At 47.4% G+C, this 18,132-nt stretch overlaps 2 protein-coding genes across 4 annotated transcripts in view; one reads left to right on the forward strand and one right to left on the reverse strand.

Annotated features, from left to right (window-relative positions):
- FHL1 (four and a half LIM domains 1) overlaps positions 1–13,587 on the forward strand; it is a 29,169-nt gene extending 15,582 nt beyond the window's left edge. Inside the window, exons 1-6 of one of the 3 annotated variants that reach the window (XM_063170726.1) lie at positions 2,217–2,347; positions 9,194–9,375; positions 10,317–10,494; positions 11,001–11,170; positions 11,678–11,864; positions 12,608–13,587. In XM_063170726.1, coding sequence (XP_063026796.1) covers positions 2,245–2,347; positions 9,194–9,375; positions 10,317–10,494; positions 11,001–11,170; positions 11,678–11,864; positions 12,608–12,765 — 978 coding nt within the window. In that variant the 5' untranslated portion in view covers positions 2,217–2,244 and the 3' untranslated portion in view covers positions 12,766–13,587. Of the gene's footprint in view, positions 1–2,216; positions 2,348–9,193; positions 9,376–10,316; positions 10,495–11,000; positions 11,171–11,677; positions 11,865–12,607 lie in introns of those variants that run through there. The other 2 variants (XM_063170727.1, XM_063170728.1) reach the window with 2 other exon arrangements.
- Positions 13,588–14,301: 714 nt separating this feature from the next.
- The window catches only part of MAP7D3 (MAP7 domain containing 3), a 42,651-nt gene continuing 38,820 nt past the window's right edge, over positions 14,302–18,132 (reverse strand). The window contains exon 20 of the mRNA XM_063170724.1: positions 14,302–17,332. Coding sequence (XP_063026794.1) covers positions 17,023–17,332 — 310 coding nt within the window. The 3' untranslated portion in view covers positions 14,302–17,022. The remainder of the gene's footprint in view (positions 17,333–18,132) is intronic.

The following is an 18,132-nucleotide window of genomic DNA, read 5'->3' on the forward strand; positions in this document are numbered from 1 at the left end:
CCTGGTGTACAGACAAGGGCTCAGGCAGGGCTGGCACAGCTCCATTCTGGGGCACCCTCTTTTTCCTGAAGGTGTCTGCTCCTTGACACGTTTCATGGGGCATTGATGTCTCTCCTTGGCACTTGTGCTACACCTGCAGCACCTCTGTGTTTAATCACCTGGGCTTATGTGGCTGAGGAGAGTCTTAGGAAGGAAAGGGGAATTGTCCAAAGTTATCTGGCTAAAACCAGGCAAGAAACCAAGAGTAGCAGTTAAGGTTGTTCCATTCCTGCTGCTGGCCCAGGAGGCCAGAGATTCAAACAAAATGGCCTTTAATTAAAATCTTCTCTGGGGCTTTGCAGAGTGAGCTGTGCCAGGGAGCTCCATAGGCAACCACAGGTCTTGGCCAAACTTTCTCCCTCTCTTCTCTCCTCCAACCCAAGCATGTCGTGGTGCTGTGGACACATGTGTGTTTGTGCACATGAGATGACACCCAAGTGTCCATCCCTGCTCTCCACAGCCCTCTGCAGTTCCAAACTGCTGCTGGCTGCAGCCACCTCTGCTCGGGGCGTGGCAGGGCTGGCACCACAGAGACTCTGCTCCATCAGCCAGGATGGGAGCCAAAGCTTCTGCTGGGAATACCTGGGCATTCTGTGGAAAGCAGGAAATGACAGCTGGGTGAAAGGGTGCCAGGGCTTTGTGTAAGGAGCTGGAAAGGAATGAGAATGGTTAATGGTGCAAACTCTACGTGCATTGCCAAAAATGAACTCATGTCTGTAAATATTATACTGTGCACAGCAAGATTAGAACAGGAAAATACCAGTTGTTAGAGTTCCTGTTGCCATCTGAATTATGCAAACAATTTGCTGCAGTTTATAGATGAGCTGGGGCAGAATAACATTGGGTTTTTCCTCGCCAAAATGTTTCAGTGCATCAGTATTTTAGCACATTTCCCAGCCTCAGTCTGCTGCCCCAGTGGATCCATGCTGAGCTCTTTGGAATGGCTGTCAAGAGTGGCCTTTTCCAGGCCATATTGGAAACTTGGAGATGTCAGGATGCTGGTGAGATGCTGAGCTTGTGGTTGTGCTGCCTGGGGGGCTGAGATGGGTGTGAAGGCTCAGAGACTCACCAAGGCCAGTGCTGAGGCTGGAGACTGTCCATGTGTGGCTGAGGAGCTCCTGGGAAGAAGAGATGTTCCTGGCTGGAGCAGGGCTGCTCTTTGGAGGCCAGACACCACCACCATGGGCTCCCTGGAAGGAATGATAAACATTGGCTCTTCCCAGTGGCTGTCAGGGAGGTTCAGTGACTTTCCCACGGCCGTGCAGTGCGTCAGTGGGAGGCAGGATTAGCAGCTGGGCCTCCCTGGCCCCCGGCCCTGAGCGTCCCCAGCAGTTGCATAACCCAGGGTGAGTGTGGAGCTGCTGCAGCCCGGGGGTCCCCACAGGAGGGACCCTGAGCCACAGCTCCCTCTCCTCCTGCTGTGACTTGGGTGGAAACAGCTCAGTGAGAGCCATGGAGCTGGGATCTTCCTGAGAGCTTTGGGGACACCTGAGTCCAGAGGACAGAGGCATGAGCCAGTGCCTCCAAAGCCATGCTAGATGCTCAGAAGCCCCATATCATCACACCCATCTTTCTAAGTGCTGCTCCTCAGGGATTTGCTCCCTTTGAGCAGTTAATGCTGTGAGCTTCCTCAAGGAAAAGGCTGGGGAAGGACCAGGAATGGCAGTTTTACTGGCAGTGAAACTTCAGCGTGACCTCCATGTTGAGAGCAAATCCAACCCACCCATGAATGAGTGTGCTGTATTCCTGTGGGCTGTCAGCAGAGTCCTCTGGGGTACAGCACATCCTTTCTGGGCCAGACGACAGCCCTGGCTGGCTCCTGGGGCTGCAGCCCCCCTGGCCCCCACAGGGCTGTGATCACCTCTTCCCTTCAGCCATGGCAGAGCAGCGTTCGTGCTGGGTCTGTAATTTAGCTCAGGACTGCTACGAGACACAATCTCACTCTAAAGCCAAGGCCAAATAGTACCAGCATGGGGTCAAGTTCATGAGTTCATTCTGCCTTTGGGACTAATTTGGGTGCTGAGTAGCTGGGCAGGTATTTGTCTGTTGCCTGCAGAGACCTAGAGGTCTCAGGATCCTATTCTTCTCCCTCAGATCACCTAAAATGGTAAGAATTTCCAAGGGGGATTAAGGTTGAGATCTCTGGGGAGGGGAGTGGACATCTGGTAGGAGTCCTGTCCATATTAATAGCCTCCATTTAAATATATGTTATCAAATGGGGCAGCTCCTTATCAGCTTGTGAACTCCATTACCTGGGGGGCTGCTGGTGACTTTGGGCTGCTGACCATGGCTTTCCACAGGCACACAGGTAAAGTGGCTGTGCTGCCAGGGGCTGGGGGAGTACACCTGGTGAATGGGGAGGAAGGTCTTGCTAAAAGACTCCTGTGCAGAGAAATAATTTTGAAAGCAGACTGAAACCTCAGCAGTCTGCAGATGTAACTCCTGATGGCAAATGGGCTGATAAGAGTGGGAGGCTGGTGCTGGAGCACAGTGCTGGTGGTGGCCTTGTTTGTTTTGTAAAATGCATTGGATTTTAAATGTTTTTGTATCTGCTGCTGTGGGAAAGCTGGGGCTCAGCTGATATTTGAGCAAGATGTGGTGAAAATGGGGGACAATTCTCCTTGCAGCAAACTTATTGCAGTGATGGAGGGGAGACCAGAGTGTAAACCCAGATGGTTTGCTCTGCTCTGGTGGCAAGTTTGTGGTTAGTCCCTCTTCTCTGTTTATCTTTTAGTTCAGATGGGCTGACCCTTACCAGCGATAGGAAATGTTAATTTTTCCATGAACACTGACAGGAATCTTGAGATCATATTTTACATGTCAGGATGGGTGTCTTCCCACCCTGACTCATTCCTCTAGCCCTGCAGCTGAAGACAATCAGAAGCTCTTTGGGAATTTCAAAAGCCTATCTCTTAGCAGCTGTTTTTGTGCATATCCAGGGTGCATTCACAGCTCTAAGCACAGAGGCAGTGCCATTGTGTCTCTTGGTGAGACACAGCCCGGAGGGTGGATGTGCTGGGGACAGGGTGGGCACAGCTCCTGTGGCACCAAACTCAACTGCTGCACACCAGGAGCCAGGGGTGCTCCTGAGACTTGGGAGCAGAGAGACTCCTCAAAGCTGGGCAGAACAGGCACACTTTGCTGCTCAGCTCCCTGCTCACCTTCCCACACACCTGAGGCTGCTTGCACAGCACGTAACTGCTCAGGATTTGCTGGTGGGATGCACGTACGTGTTATACAGGGCACCACTGTGAGTAAAATCTGACTTCTGTGGCATCATTTGATGTGAGATGTTTAACTTCAGCCCACAAGACTGACCAATGCTGTAGCATCCTTCCATTACACTCCTAGCTATGTTATTTTTTCTTTCTCATCTTCCTCAGGGGATGTCCCCTGAAGCAAGAACTCACAGACTTGATGCTGTGCTATGATATAAAATGCTGCAGGGTGTTCTGAGCAGATGATGAGGTTGGACTGCTGCTGCCAAACAGTCACAGCACAGTGTCTGATCCTGCAGACCACTGGGAACCTCAGGGCAGCTGTGGGGTGCTCAGGAAGGGGCTGGACTCTCCAGAGCAGGAGGAACTCTCGTTTTGGCACCTGGGAGCACCTGGGTGTGAGAAGGGCATCCAGCTGCTGAAGTGAGGCAGAGCAGTGCTTAGCTGGGAACACAACAGAGGAGTCTCAAAGGACAAAACTTAATGCAGCCACACAGCTAGTTACTGACCAGGATTTGTTTTGTTTTGAAAGGTTTGGGCTTTGTTGCTTAAACTCTGCCTGAAATGCTCACCCTTACTTAGGCGGTGGTGCCTTGTTAGCCCTCACTGAGCTCTGCACTGAGTGCCAAGGCAATCCCTGGGGAAAGTGTTTGCAGGGCTGGGCCAGTGACTTTTAATAAATGGCATGTCCCTGCTTCCCTGGGGAACTGTGAGGATTTAGTAATGACTGGGATGTGCTCACACATGGTGGCAATAGGACCGTAGGGAATGTTTTTGGCAAGTGCCTGAGGAACTTGGAGCTGTTCTTGCTCTAAATAAAGAAGCTTTCCTTTCATCAACAGATTAATTTTTGAATTATAGAGTATGAGACTTGCACGTGCCCCAGCCTGGCACTGAGAGAACACAGCTCTGGTATTTTCAGCCCTCCCAGCAAAAAGGACTTACAAGAGATTTCTTCTCTTTCTTTTCTTGGGCTTTGCAAATGTTTGTTGCCCAGGGCATTGTGCCAGTGCAGTCCTGAGTGTCACTTTGCATTTGGGATTAACAGGACCCTTCTTTTAAGGGTTTCCCAGGTATTTATAGCAAACCATGCGACCTTGCACAGAGGAATGCTGAGAATAGTAACTCAGGTGACAGAGCAGGGCTGCCAGCACTGATCTGAAACAGGCAGGTGTAGCCAGTGCCTGGCAGAGTGGGGCTGTGTGCTCAGTCTGCTGAGAAAAAATAAAACTAATGTAGAATCAAAAAGCTCTTTTTCTTCCATATGCAACTGTGTGTAGGGCAGAGGGTTAACAACTCCAACCTCATCTTCTTTCTTAAGTGGCAGAATAATCTGTAAAGTGTCAGTACAGTCTCTCTGGTTGTGTTTAGAGACTACACTTCAAGTTCTTCCTTGGTGGTTTATCACATTTAAACATATTCCCCAGAGATATTAACACATAGCCTGTGCTAAGTGCTTTGCTTATCAGCCGTGCTTCAGCTTCCTTCCCTGAGTGCTTTGGTTCCATTTATTGTGCAAACCACTGTGATGCTGCTTTGGCTGAACTGGGATGAACCAGCCCAGGGTGATGCAGGAGCCCAGCAGGAGACAGTGGTTGTGTGGGTGCAGCAGTTTTTGTGGGGTGGCAGTGCTTAGGTCTGTACCCTTTCCATCCCAAAGCTGGCCATACTGCAGGGTGCAGAGGTGGCCCTGACCCTCAGTGTCTGCTTGGTGTTGGTGGCCCTTGGAAGCCTCTGGGGCCCAAGTGTTTGAGGTCTCTGAAGGATTGAAGGTGTGGCTGTCCAAGGGCTGTTTTTGTGGAGTAGAAGATGCTTTCAGGGGACAAGTGGCAAACTGGCACTTCTGTGGTCAGGTAAATGTTAGGGTTGTATTCCAGTGGGTCTTTGTGCCAAATACCCTGATATCTGAGAAGGCCACTGGCCTGGCCTTCTGCCCTCCAGCTGTAGCCAAATCCATCAGGGAGCTACATTTAGAGAGCCCCCTGCCAGGGCTGGTGGGACTGGGATCCCTTGCTTAGAGCAAGATTCATTTCTGGAAGTATGGCTGCATTTTCTCCATCTTATTGAGGGTCCTCTAGGCTATTTAAGGATGGGCACATTCTGCGTTTCCCCCTCCCTCCAGCTGCCTGTGCTTGCTGTTTTCACCTGCTTCTCTCCAGCAGAACAATCCTCTGCACATGCCTGGGAGGGGGAGTAGTTCCAGCCTGTCCATGCTCTTCCTCTGCTTTCTAAATCCCATTCTATGGCCTCAGTGTCAGGCTGGCATGGGGTTTGGATCAGTGCATGTCCTCAGGGTTTGAGATTCTCCTGGGGCCAAAAAAGAGACCAGGCTGTCACCTCAGAGATGCCATAGTCTGGTGTAAAGGTACAGCCACAGAAACTCGTGCTCAAGTGACTTCCCAGCTAAAACAGCTGCATGTACTGCTCTCATTTTCAGCACAGCAATGTGAAAAGAAGCACAGAGGTTCAGTGCTCTGGGTTTTAGTGGTGGTTTGGTTGAGTGATTTCCCTGGTTTTGGGTTGCTGTAGCACTGTTGTACCCCTGGTGTGGATCCCTACCCTGTGCTCAGCATCTGCTGGATGGGAAGGGATGATGAGGGCACTGAATAAAGACCCAAGGAAGTGATGATTTTTCTATGTACCCCCAGTGTACCCCCAGTTTCATAACTTGCCTACTTTTCAGACAGTAAAGACAGGCCAGGGTTAATATACCTGGAAGCTCTGGAAAGTTGTACTGTGGGGACCTGGTGCAGCTGGAGGGTGAACAGGTTATTTAGGAGATAACTCCAAACCCATGACCTGCTGCCAAGCAGGCTTTAGAAATACATTTATTTTTATACAAAGCACAAGAAATATCTGCTCTGTTTACCTTCCATGAGAGGGGACAGGACTGCTGAGGAAACCAGCTGTAGGACACTAAATGAAGCTGAGCTCTGAAGTGTCCACAGATGTTTGCTCCATTTGGGGAAAATAATCTGGTGGTCCCAGCACAGCTGCTGCTGGCCTGGAGCTCCACTTTGCATACACTGGTGGCTTCCAGGGCTCTGTGCACCCTACCCTGGGTGGGCTGGTCCTGCTCCTGTGGCTGCTGTGGGCTCTGGACATGGCATAGGTGAGCAGAGCCCACCAGCACCCAGCACATTTGCAGGGGCAATGGGACCCTGCATCTTCACTGCAGGCAAGGGGACAGAGGTGCCTCTCCTGGCTCCAGATCAGGAGTTCAGGGATGATCGTGCTGAGGGCAGGAAGTCTCTGGAAAAGCTGGAAGCAAATTCATGCCCCTGCCTGTGTACCAGAGGGACTTCCTGCTGTGTGAGATGGCACAAGGCTGAAGCAGAAGCTGCTGGTACAGCCCAGCCTGGGGGCTCCAGCCTGGTGTTAATTTGCCTGTGGAGCTGCAGAGCTGCTGTGATAAATGTGTCTCACATTAACAGGTGATGTGTTACATGGGAACACGGGGCTGTGCTGCTCCCTGAGCCATGCTTTCAAGATTATGTGTTCAGGCTGAAAGCAACCCTAAACCTGAGATCAGGGACATTTCAATACCATTTGCCCTGGGTTCTGCAATTGCATTTCTTCCAAATAAAACCCACCTGCTTGCAAGAGCTCTGCAGAGCTGGTGGTGGCTCAATAGTTTCCATGTTTCCCAGCTGTTTATCTGTTTCATTTGCTTGAACAGGTACCTCAAAGGCCCTTGGTGTAGTTGTCAGCAGGACATGACATCCCCTTGCCTTGCCAAGGGATTATTTCCAGACCTTGGCCCCTCCACAAAGTACAATTCCTACCAGCTTGGTCTCCAGGCTGCCTCTGTCAGTTTTAGGGGCAGGAATAGGGTGTGAACAGAGCCTCTGCCTCTGCTGCAGCCTCCCTATGTGAAACTTCTCTTTAGGGCTCTCTGTCCTGCTCTCTGAAATATAAATCCTTCAGTTTGTTCAGGCCCTGTGTTATTGAGAAGGTGACAAAGAGGAGATAGTGTGAAGACTCTTGGATTTTAAAGCCTGCAAAGAACAATGTGAGTCCCACTCTTCCCGGGCCCAGATGAGGCAGATGCTCTGCTGTGATGGCAAAGTGTTCATGCACAACTCCTCTGGCTTTGTACCCAGCAGGGTTGGGCTGTTCCTGGTGTGCTGCAGGGCTCTGGTGAGGCTGGGCCCTGTAGCTGATGGTACATCTGGAGTTACTGGGGTGGGCAAGTGTCCATGAAAATCCTGTGAGCCTTAGGCCTTAACAGGGCACACCAAGAGCATCCTGCAGCCAAGGGTGAGACCAGCAGGGTCCCACTGACCCTGCCTTTGTGAGGGGTGACACACCCTCTCTGCACCCCAGAACCCCTACAGGTTTGGTGTATAAAGGCACATTGTGCTGGGCTGGGAGCAGCACAGCTGGAATGGGCACTGTTGTTCCCCTGAGCTCTGTGAGGAACAGGTTCCAGGGTAGCCCCAGGGCTGGGTGGGGTGGTCCAAGGTGAGGCCACGTGATGGAGGCAGCAGCAGTTAGTGTGGCCTGACTCTGTCCTTCCCCTCCCTTCCTCGGTCAGGAAGAGAGGACATTTCCTGTTGGCAGTCCCTGCTGCCAGACCACAGCCACATTTCCCATCGGGTTGGTGATGATGCAGAAGGTTCAAGGCTGTGTCCCTGTGTGTTGGTTGTGCAGGGAAATGGGCTCTGCAGTGCTGGGGCTCTGGGGGCACTAGGGGCAGGGATGGAACTGCCTCTATGGGACTCCATGGGCTTCTGTAACTCTTGTATTCTCTCCCTGGAAGTGCTCCTGGCCAGGCTGGATTGGGCTTTAAGCAACCTGATGTAGTGGCTGGCACTCCTGCCCTTAGCAGGGGGCTTGAAACAAGATGATCTTTAAGGCTCCTTCAAACCCAAACCAGTCCAGGATTCTCTGAATCCTGACAGAGCCCTTGTAGCTCCTTGCAAGAGTGTTAGTGGCTTTTGCTGAGGAAGGGTGCATGAAATGGAGGGAGCCATTAGCAGGAGACTGGGAGTGCAGGAAGGGAGGGGAGTCTGGGGAGAAAGTGTGAGCCAAAGTGGAAAATCCTCCAGTCATGATTCCCCACACCTGCTGACAGCGCCCTGGCTGTGGTGGAACATCAGACCTTGGCAGAGCCTTGATGGTGTGAACTGAAAAATATCTCTCCATGGAGGCAGACGTTTTTCTTTTTTTTTTTTTTCTTTTTTTTTTCTTTTTTTTTCCCCTTATGATTTTATATGTGAAAGCCTGGTGAAAAGAGGCAGCTGGAAGCTGCACAACTATCCAGCACAAAAGGCCTTGGAGGGCTGCAACTGGCTGTGGGCTCAGGCTGAAAACATGGAAACAATTCCACTGTGCTCATGTTTGCTGGTGATTTCTGCACACAAGTGATGAGGTGCCTCAGCCAGGCCCTCACTGAGGCCTGCAGTAATGAACTAAGGGACTCCCAGGGAGTGATCAGGTGTCATTACCCTTGCTTGATGTGCAGCATGTAAATAAACCAGCCTAGCATCCTTCCACTTACCAAAGGGATGGGGAAAAGTCTGGTTTGGGATTCTGCTCTCCTCAATTGGAGCTCCTTTACCTATCAAGAACCCACCACATGCTCATTCCTGAGCCACGTTCCTCTGACTGATCCGCACAGCCCCAGGAGGCTGGAGCAGCTGCCAGGGCCTCAGGGCTGTCCCTCCATGGCTGTGCTCTTGCAGGGCCTGGCAGCTACACCGTGGGCACCATGTCTGAGTGTTTCAGTCAGGGCCTCAGGGCTGTCCCTCCATGGCTGTGCTCCTGCAGGGCCTGGCAGCTACACTGTGGGCACCATGTCTGAGTGTTTCAGTCAGGGCCTCAGGGCTGTCCCTCCATGGCTGTGCTCTTGTAGGGCCTGGCAGCTACACTGTGGGCACCATGCACTTCAGTCAGGGCCCCAGTGCTGTCCCTTCATGGCTGTGCTCTTGTAGGGCCTGGCAGCTACACCGTGGGCACCATGTCGGAGCGCTTCGACTGCCACTACTGCCGGGACCCCCTGCAGGGCAAGAAGTACGTGCAGAAGGAGGGGCGGCACTGCTGCGTCAAGTGCTTCGACAAGTTCTGCGCCAACACCTGCATCGAGTGCAAGAAACCCATCGGGGCCGACTCCAAGGTCAGTGCTGAGCTCCTCGGTGGGTGAGGAGGAGAGGCAGAGGCTGGTCACCCTCCTGTTTGCTCTGGTCAGGCTCTGAGCAGCTCTTAGGAGTCCTCTGGCTGCCAGCTGTGTGCTCATCAGACAAAGAGCAGTGCTGGGGTGTGCACAGGGGTGCTCATGGTGGGCTGCTTGGGCACAGGATCTTATTCCAGGGTCTAGATCCAGCAACATGACCTGCTGCAAATGCTGAATTGCCCTGGAAAGAGCTGCAGGGAGCAGGCCTGCAAAACTCATCTTCTGGGCAAAGCACTGAGGTCTGATTTTTGTCAGATGCTTTTTGCTTCATGATGGAAATCAAGAGTTCTTTCTGTATATATATTTTGAGAGCAGTTGGATGGCAAGATGGCTCTGCTGGGCTTGGTTTTTTACCTTGTATTAATTTATAATAGTATCTCTGATGATCAACACTCTAATACCAGGCAGGACATGAAGAAATACATACTGCAAATATCTGCAAGCCTGGTGGTTGCAACTGTTTTAATCTCCACGAAAACTGGAAATTGGTTTGTTGCTTATGTATGGAAATATGATGTTATTTGAAGTCATTAGCCTATATCTTCAGGGCCAGATAAATGTTTATGGCAATAATAATGTACACCTGAACTAGAGGGAATGTAAGAACACGAGAACTTGCAGAACCTCAAATCTCCAAGCTGTTGGTTTGAAGTGTCTTCTGCCCCCCTGAAAGTTCAAAGTAAATGTGATTGTGTCAGTGAGTTTGGTTAAATGTCCTTCCCTTAAGTGCTTGAAGAGGAGCTGTAGCCCTACCCACTGAGTCAGACAAACTTATGAACAACAAATCTGTCCAGGCTGGTGAGACAGGAGCTTGGCTTTAGGGCTGCTCAGGGGGAGAGAAAAGCTTCTCACTCCATCCCTCCCTCCCTTTCTGTTTATTGCAGGAGCTGCATTTCAAGAACCGCTACTGGCACGACAGCTGCTTCCGCTGCTTCAAGTGCTACACGTCCCTGGTCAATGAACCCTTCATGCTGAGGGAGAACAACAAGGTCTGGTGCAGCAACTGCACTGCTGCTGAGGATGCACCCAGGTGTAAGGGCTGCTTCAAGCCCATTATTGCAGGTACTGTGCCAGTGATGGGTCTGAGGGCCATGTTCTGCTCCAGGGCATAACCAGGGGGGTTTATCAAGGGGGTTTATAATATTTATATGTGGAGGCTGCAGTTAGGGGTTTGGGCAACACAGTGGAAGGCTGGAGCACCTCAGAATAGTAAACTTTGATTGTTGCTTTCACCTGTCCATTTTATTCAAGTGTTAAAAGGCTGCTTTGCCATTAACCCTCATGTGGATAATTAACCCTCATGTCAGTCTTAAACTATTTCTACCAAAAGCTTTGCTCGGTAAATCAAGGTTCTAAAAGGCTCAGGCAGCTGGTAACTATTTTAAGAAAATCTAGCAAGCCCTGGCTAGAATCAGATACAGAAATTACCAGCTCATCCCTAGTCTGCATTCCTGGAATCCTGGGCATAGCTATGGACAGGTCTTGCCCTCAGATGTTACACTGCACAGGGGGAAGGGTTTGCCACAAGCCTGAAATCTCACAGGACAAGTTATTTTTATCTGTTGTAGGCGACCAAAACGTTGAGTACAAGAAGATGGTCTGGCACAAGGATTGCTTCACCTGCAGCCAGTGCAAGCAAGTGATTGGATCTGGGAGCTTCTTCCCCAAGGGTGATGACTTCTACTGTGTCTCCTGCCATGAGCACAAGTTTGCCAAGACCTGTGCTAAGTGCAAGAATGTAAGTCCTTCCCCTCTGCAGAGGTAGCTACCAGAACCAGCCCTCATGTGCCTTTTAGGAGCTGGGAGGGTGAACCAGCAGGCAGATCATGCTGAAGCTGTACCAATGCTGCTGTTTCCTGTGCAGTACAGGATCTGGGCAGGGGTGGTTGGGTTAGCTGATGGCAACACTGCAGAAACCAGGTGATACCAGTCTTGCACTTGCCTTGGGGTAGTTTAAGCTCTGTAGTGGTACTGAACATTCAAGAAGTGAAACAGTAGCTGTTTTACAACTTCTGCAATTGGTTAGTGTGGAATTTCAGTTACTGCAGATAAAAGTATTACGACAGTGCCAGGTATGTGGGATTTCAGGTTAGAGGGACTCAAGTGCACTGTTCAATTAAATTTTGATGCAAACTTTGCAAAGATCCTCTCCATGACAAAGCTTTCCTACCCTACACCCCTTGCATGTGTCACCTCTCTTGTCCCCTGCTGATTCTAAACCACATCTCTGCTCCTTCTCTCCCAGCCCATCACTTCTGGAGGCCTCACTTACCAGGAACAGCCTTGGCATTCCGAGTGTTTCATTTGCTCCAACTGCAAGAAGCAACTGGGAGGGAAGCGCTTCACAGCTGTGGAGGATCAGTTTTACTGCATTGAGTGCTACAAGGAGTGTGTTGCCAAGAAGTGTGCTGGATGCAAGAATCCTATTACAGGTATGTTGGCTTAAATGCAGCTCCAGGGCAATGGGTGCTGAAGGTCAGGACAGTGATCCCCCAAAGACAGGGAGCCCAGGGAGGGGTAACATCAGAAGCAGCTCTGGTAACCCAAGCCCAACCTCAGCATTTTACATGTGATCTGACTGTGAGCCACATGCTTGTGCTGGATGGAGGCTGAGTGAGCTCTTCAGCCTCTGCATGTCTCAAATTTACCTCCTTCAAAACTCCCCCAACCAGAACTATTCCCACCCATATCTTAGACTGGGACCCTTAAGTCTAAAATGATTGATGTTTTACTGTCCCAAAGGGACGTTTGTAGCCCTTCTGATATATTTTACACTTAAAACTCACTGGATGACAAAGCTCAGCTCTGAAATGTGGGCACTGTCCTGCCAGTCCCACGAGGCTCACATTCCATCCTGCATTTTAGAGCCCACAAGTGTTTATCCCAACCTGTCCTTGCTCCACATCTCTCCTTGACTGCTGGAGAAAGGAGCCAAGGGAAGAAGCTTATTGCAGAAACAAGCCATGCAAGCCTTATGCTTGTGTTTCTTATTCAAGAAACATCACAAGATGCAACAAAACCGTGGCTCAGTTGCCACATGGGTGTTTCAGGCAGCCCTTGTGGCCTGCAAGCCCAGGGCAGCTCTGGGGGGGCAGCACCAGGCAGGGCTGGTTGTGGGGACAGCCCGGCCAAGGCAGCGCTACTATCGCCGTCCTATAATTGTGTTCTCTCCTAGCAGGATTTGGAAGAGGAACCAGTGTGGTTAACTATGAAGATGAGTCCTGGCACGATTACTGTTTCAAATGCACAAAGTGTGCCCGTGGGCTGGCCAACAAGCGCTTTGTTTGCCATAATGGAAAAATTTATTGTGCTGAGTGCCCCAAACGACTGTAAATGAGCAGATGTAAGATGGATTTAAAGCCCTGCTTTCCCAAACAGCCCTGGTAAAAGAGCAGGTTTTTGCATGTTGAGAGTTTTAACTTTTTCCATTTTAGTGCAAGAACTAAATTAGCCTCAATATACTGGGTTTGACTTTTGAAGCTCTCGCAGTACAAAAGCATGTAGGCTTGCAAAAATCTAACCTTGTTTCCAAGTAGCTCCTAGTATAAAGGCTTGAAATGCTCTTAGATTTAGAGATCCACACACTGCATCACCTGTGTGTGGCTTAAACTAAAACGAATCTAGTTTTAAACTTATCTGGTATATGATTAAGCTTGGCACTTAACTGAAGTGGGTTTGACAAGGCATGCACCTCCAACAAAGAGATGCAAAGACTGCATGTGGGATCAGAGGGATCCATTATTATGCTTCTACAAGTACAAATACACAACAAACACTGCACCATTAATAAGTAATAAATACCTTAGCTTACTCTACAACACCACATTGCAGCACACGTAAGGAATGGCTTCATCTTACAGATAACAATGTTTTGGCAGTGACATTTAGCTGAGTTAAGTTTCCGTAAACTTGTTTTAGTCTTGATTTCCGTGTGGTTTGCCTGCAAGTTTTCCTCATCAGCTTTTTTTATATCATTGTTTAAACAAGGCTGTCTATGTATAATTATTAATCCATTAACAAGTAGTAAATCTTTCACCTACAACATGCACATGCATTTACAAGTGCCTTAAAAATAGCTCATACAAGGCTAGCTCTCCTATCATGTCAGTGTATGTTTAGTGCCTAAATAAAAGTGAGACTAGTGCCTGCTTGGAATCCAAAGTCTGGAAATTATTTTTTTTTCATTTTAACATCTTATATGATTGACATGTCTTAGGGCTGAGCTACTGAAACCAAGTCTACTACATTGATACTGGCTAAGTAAGAGTCAGCTGTGCTGTCATTGCACCCTTAAGTATCTAAAGGACTAAAGCAACAATTTCCATAAACTAATTAATTTTTTTAATATATAACTGACGACCATCTGCCAGAAACAGCCTGTGTGAAAAAGCCCTTCGGAGAGCATATGTACAGCCACTGTTCATGCACAGATCCACCATGCTTCAGCAACCTGAATGCTGGTTTAAGGAAGTTTTTTTCCATAGTAGTGAAATACTTTATCAACTGGATCTGCTCCAGCCATTCCCTTTCAACAACTGATAAAGAACCCTTGCAAGAAAAATGAAAAGGCAGCGCTGCTCCACTGCTGGACTCGCCCTCACAACACAGAGATGCTGCTGCTGCAGGGGAAAGGCAAAGGCTGGCAGGGAAAAGCAGGTTAAAGAATCCCTCAGTTCAGAACACACCATGAGCACGGACAAACACAGCAAGAGCTGAGGGTGTTAGTGCAAATCCCCTCCCAACCACACAGGCTGCTAGTGTGGCAATCTGGAGCAGTTAGAGCAGCACCAGAGTGCATCCCAAGGCAGTTCAGCATGGCAAGGGGTGGAGAGGCCTAGTAAGGTCACATTTAACATTACAGAAATAAAGCATTGTTCAACTGCAAAGTTTATTTAACTGTGCACACGTATTTACACAGGGCTGGATCAGGCCAGCCAACAAATCTCAGCACAGAAAAATATCGGCATCTTTGTTAGAATGATTGTCTCTGCCAGAACAAACAGCTATCATACAAAAATACAGTTCTCCTTTCACCTAAGGCACTGCTCTAAAGTCTAAAACAGTTCTACAGGATCTCTGAACAGCAAGAGGGAGAAGGCTGAGGGCTTCTGTTGCAGCTGAGGAGTCGAGGGAAGCACAGCTGTGGTTCCAGCACTCCCACTGCACACACAGCTGCTGCTGGGCTGCACCACTGCCACTGAGGGAGCAGCCAGTGGCTTGGAGCAGGTTTTGAGACAGCTACTTTTAAAGTAATGACCTACCCAGTCTATCTGTTACAGGAGACAACAAGGCTGCATTATTACTTTTAGTAGCAATTTTCAGAAGATGCTTCGTTAAACTCTTCATGCTGAAAAAAGCAGGCAAATTCAGGTTAAATAGATTATTTAATGCAGGCTTTAGGGGAAGGGAAATATATATGCAGTTTGCAGCCACTGTTATAGAGCTGGAACTGGAACACTTGGAATAACATGAACAAAACATGACTTCAATGGTCTAATACTGTTATGTACACAATAAAATAATACTTCCATAAGTGTAGATAAATAAGTAATTCAAAAGGAAAACATTTCTTAAAAGCCTAACACCTTAAACTGCACCAACAGACAAATCTAGGGACTCAACATTTTTGTAATGTATTAGAGCACATGCTGAAAAATGTTTTGATGTTTGCCAATAGATTAAAACATATTAGTGATGGTACAACACTTGCATTTTGAAACTGCCAATATTTTCACATTAGATAATAAGGGATTTTTCTTCTCCATTCAAAATTGAAGATACTCAATTTTGCATTTTTAAATAGCACATGAACCAACAAGCAACAACATATTTCTAGACATTAAAAAGGGAGTTCAGCTTTAACATACACTGAGTGAGTCTTTTATTTCATCAAGATCATTTTAGAAATATGCAAAGTCTGCAGCTAAGTGAGGAGCCTCCAGTGGCATGTTCTACATGATACTGATATGAAAATAATAATAAAAAAAGACTCAATCAGGTTACTGTAAAGTCTGCAAAGGGGAAATGAGGAATACTTGAACTTGGAAACTTTATCTAACAATTAGCTAAACAAACAAAAAAAGAACATTAGCACAACAGTTTCCCTGAAATGTTTCAAGGTGCAAATTAGAAGTTTGTCATCCCTCCCCTGTTGTTTTTTGCAAACTTGAAGATGGATAAAGGTAAAAAAGCAGCTTTTCAAAACAAGGCCTTCGGTACTTGAGAAAACACTGGATTACTGAAGTGCAATCAGATTATTTCCAGGTCTCTAGTGTTCACAGTTCTGTCCAAAGAGCAAAGAAAAGAAAACATTTAACCATCATAACTGTGTGTATGCCACATGCATCCATCATCACTGTCAGTCTACATCCAGGAGTGAGCACAGAACCACGTGGTCACTTACAGTCTAAAACCAGCACAGTAGCTTTTCTTTCTTTTTACAGGAACATTAGTTCTCAAAGTTATGTACAGAATTCTTAAACTGTATTACATTTAAAAATTTTCAAGTTCAAAATTAAGAGGCCACACTTCCTTCACTAAATAGTTAATGAGTCTGCTCACAAGACAAAGTGAACAGCAGAACCACAATAATTTTTTCTATTCCCATGGCCCTGTCTGGTGTGGCCTCAAGGGAAGCCCCCATCAGGGGGTGCCCATGGAACTCAAATTCACAAGACGCAGAGTGACAGAGGAGACTCAGGAAACAGCTCAGTCTAGGAAAGTGCTACACTTTAATCAAAGAAAGTGCTACACATCACTGGAAGGAAATGTGGATAGCAAGGCTTGTTTTTCCACTAGCATTCACTTCAACTGATCACACAGTCATTTATCCCATGGAAAGAGATCTCCTGTGAAAACAGCTCTTTGGGGTTTGGCTCCAACACCAGAGAAGTCCAGTCTTACATAAACTGGCCTCCTGAAGCTTCTCTGACACACTATGCACTGTGCTGCATCAGGGCTTGGCTTCTCAAGCACATGAGGCTTGAGATGCAGCCCTGCCTCTTTCAGAAAATTCAGAATATTTTGTGTACAGCTTTACTACTCCTCCCACCATGTAACACAACCATCTGTGGAACTTCAGGTTTGTGTTACTTGTCTCAGTGAAGTGAAAGACTGTTCTACAGTAAGTAGAGAGGACAGCTAATACACTGCTAAGAGACTGAAGAGACCTTATAAGATCACACAGGTCAGCATCAAAAACAGAACATGCCTAGGAGTGAAGAGATCTGCTGTGTAGACATCAGACACCTTTTAAACGATTTTGTATCTTCAAAAGTAACATGTGCCATTTAACATGTCTTAGAAAAACCTTAATTACAACACATGAGCTTCAATGCTGTTTGGAACTTCACAAGGGCTCAGCTGTGTCTTTGGAAGAGCCTTAAGGTTGGGCCTTATCAAGCCCCTAAAAAGGCATCAGTTGGTGACTCCTTTTGCTAGAATTCAAGTTAAAAGCACTAAAGAAAGAGCCTTCCCTCCAGTCTACACACTGGAAAAAGTGCCTTGAAAATAAGAAGCTGTAGTTAAGGCAAGGAGAGCAAAATGCAAGAAGGTGAATTGCCTAGCCAGGGGAAGGGACAGACAGGGAAGTCAGCTTGGATTACCTGATGAAGCATCTATAGGTTTGGTCAATGAATTCACTGCACCATCTTCCTCAAAAGCCAATTTGGGACTAGAAGGTAGTGTAGCAGCATCATTCAAGTTTTGATTACAGTTACCAGCAGAGATGCTGTCCGAGCTCAGTTTGGTTGACTTGGAATGTACTCCAACATCAATGAACTCCTCAAAAGTCCAGGAACCAGATTTCCCATTAAGATTCTGAATAAGTCCAATTGTATGATCAGCTTCATGAACACCCAACTTCCCCGAGTCATCAATAACCACTTCTTTTGCAGGATGACTACAAAAAACAGAGAATGGAAAAATAAAAAGCTTGCACTACAGTTTCCACATGTTTAACCTTTACATTGATTCCAGGACAGATAATTAACAGTCTGCATACTCTGCAAAGCACTGAATATCCCACAGGGCATTCCCAGACAAGCTTCAGCTGCCACACAGGATCTCCCCTCCAAGAGCAAATGGGAAAGAACAACTCTGCAATATATACTCATTTTTACTACACTAACAGCCCTCAGGTAAGGTTTCTGCCTCTAGAAATTTGATATAAGAAAGCAACAAGTTAAAGCTTTGATTATTAAGTCTTGATTTTTGTAGGGTGCATTTTCGTTTTTTCTCCAGCTTAGACTTTTTGAACCCAAAACTAAATCTCAGAAGACCAGCAATATTTAAAACAGATTCAAAAGCTAAACCCAAATTATGGATCAATTTTCACTCATTCTTAGGACAATCATGGAAATGTCTTTATATTCCATCACTGAAGGAATGACATTAATTTATCATCACTTTAAAAAAGTGTTCACAATGTCATTTCTAAATCATTAGCATTTAGATGAGCAAATGGAACAAGCATCAGAGGACAAATTTTCCAGTAGTAGATGAAAAAACTTTATGTTAAAAAAAATTAAACAGTAAAAACCTAAATTCCTCACTAAGGGAGGCTTCTGCATTGTATCAGGTGTTTCAGCACAACTGAAATTGTTCTAGAGCTTTGTGCAGGTTATTCTTCCTTTTCAGTGTTATCATCCTCCCTCTTGTTTAATGTTTTGTTAATAAGAACTGCAAGGCATTTAAATGGAA

The sequence above is a fragment of the Melospiza melodia genome, chromosome 16 (assembly GCF_035770615.1).
Source record: "Melospiza melodia melodia isolate bMelMel2 chromosome 16, bMelMel2.pri, whole genome shotgun sequence".
Classification (NCBI taxonomy): Eukaryota; Metazoa; Chordata; class Aves; order Passeriformes; family Passerellidae; genus Melospiza; species Melospiza melodia.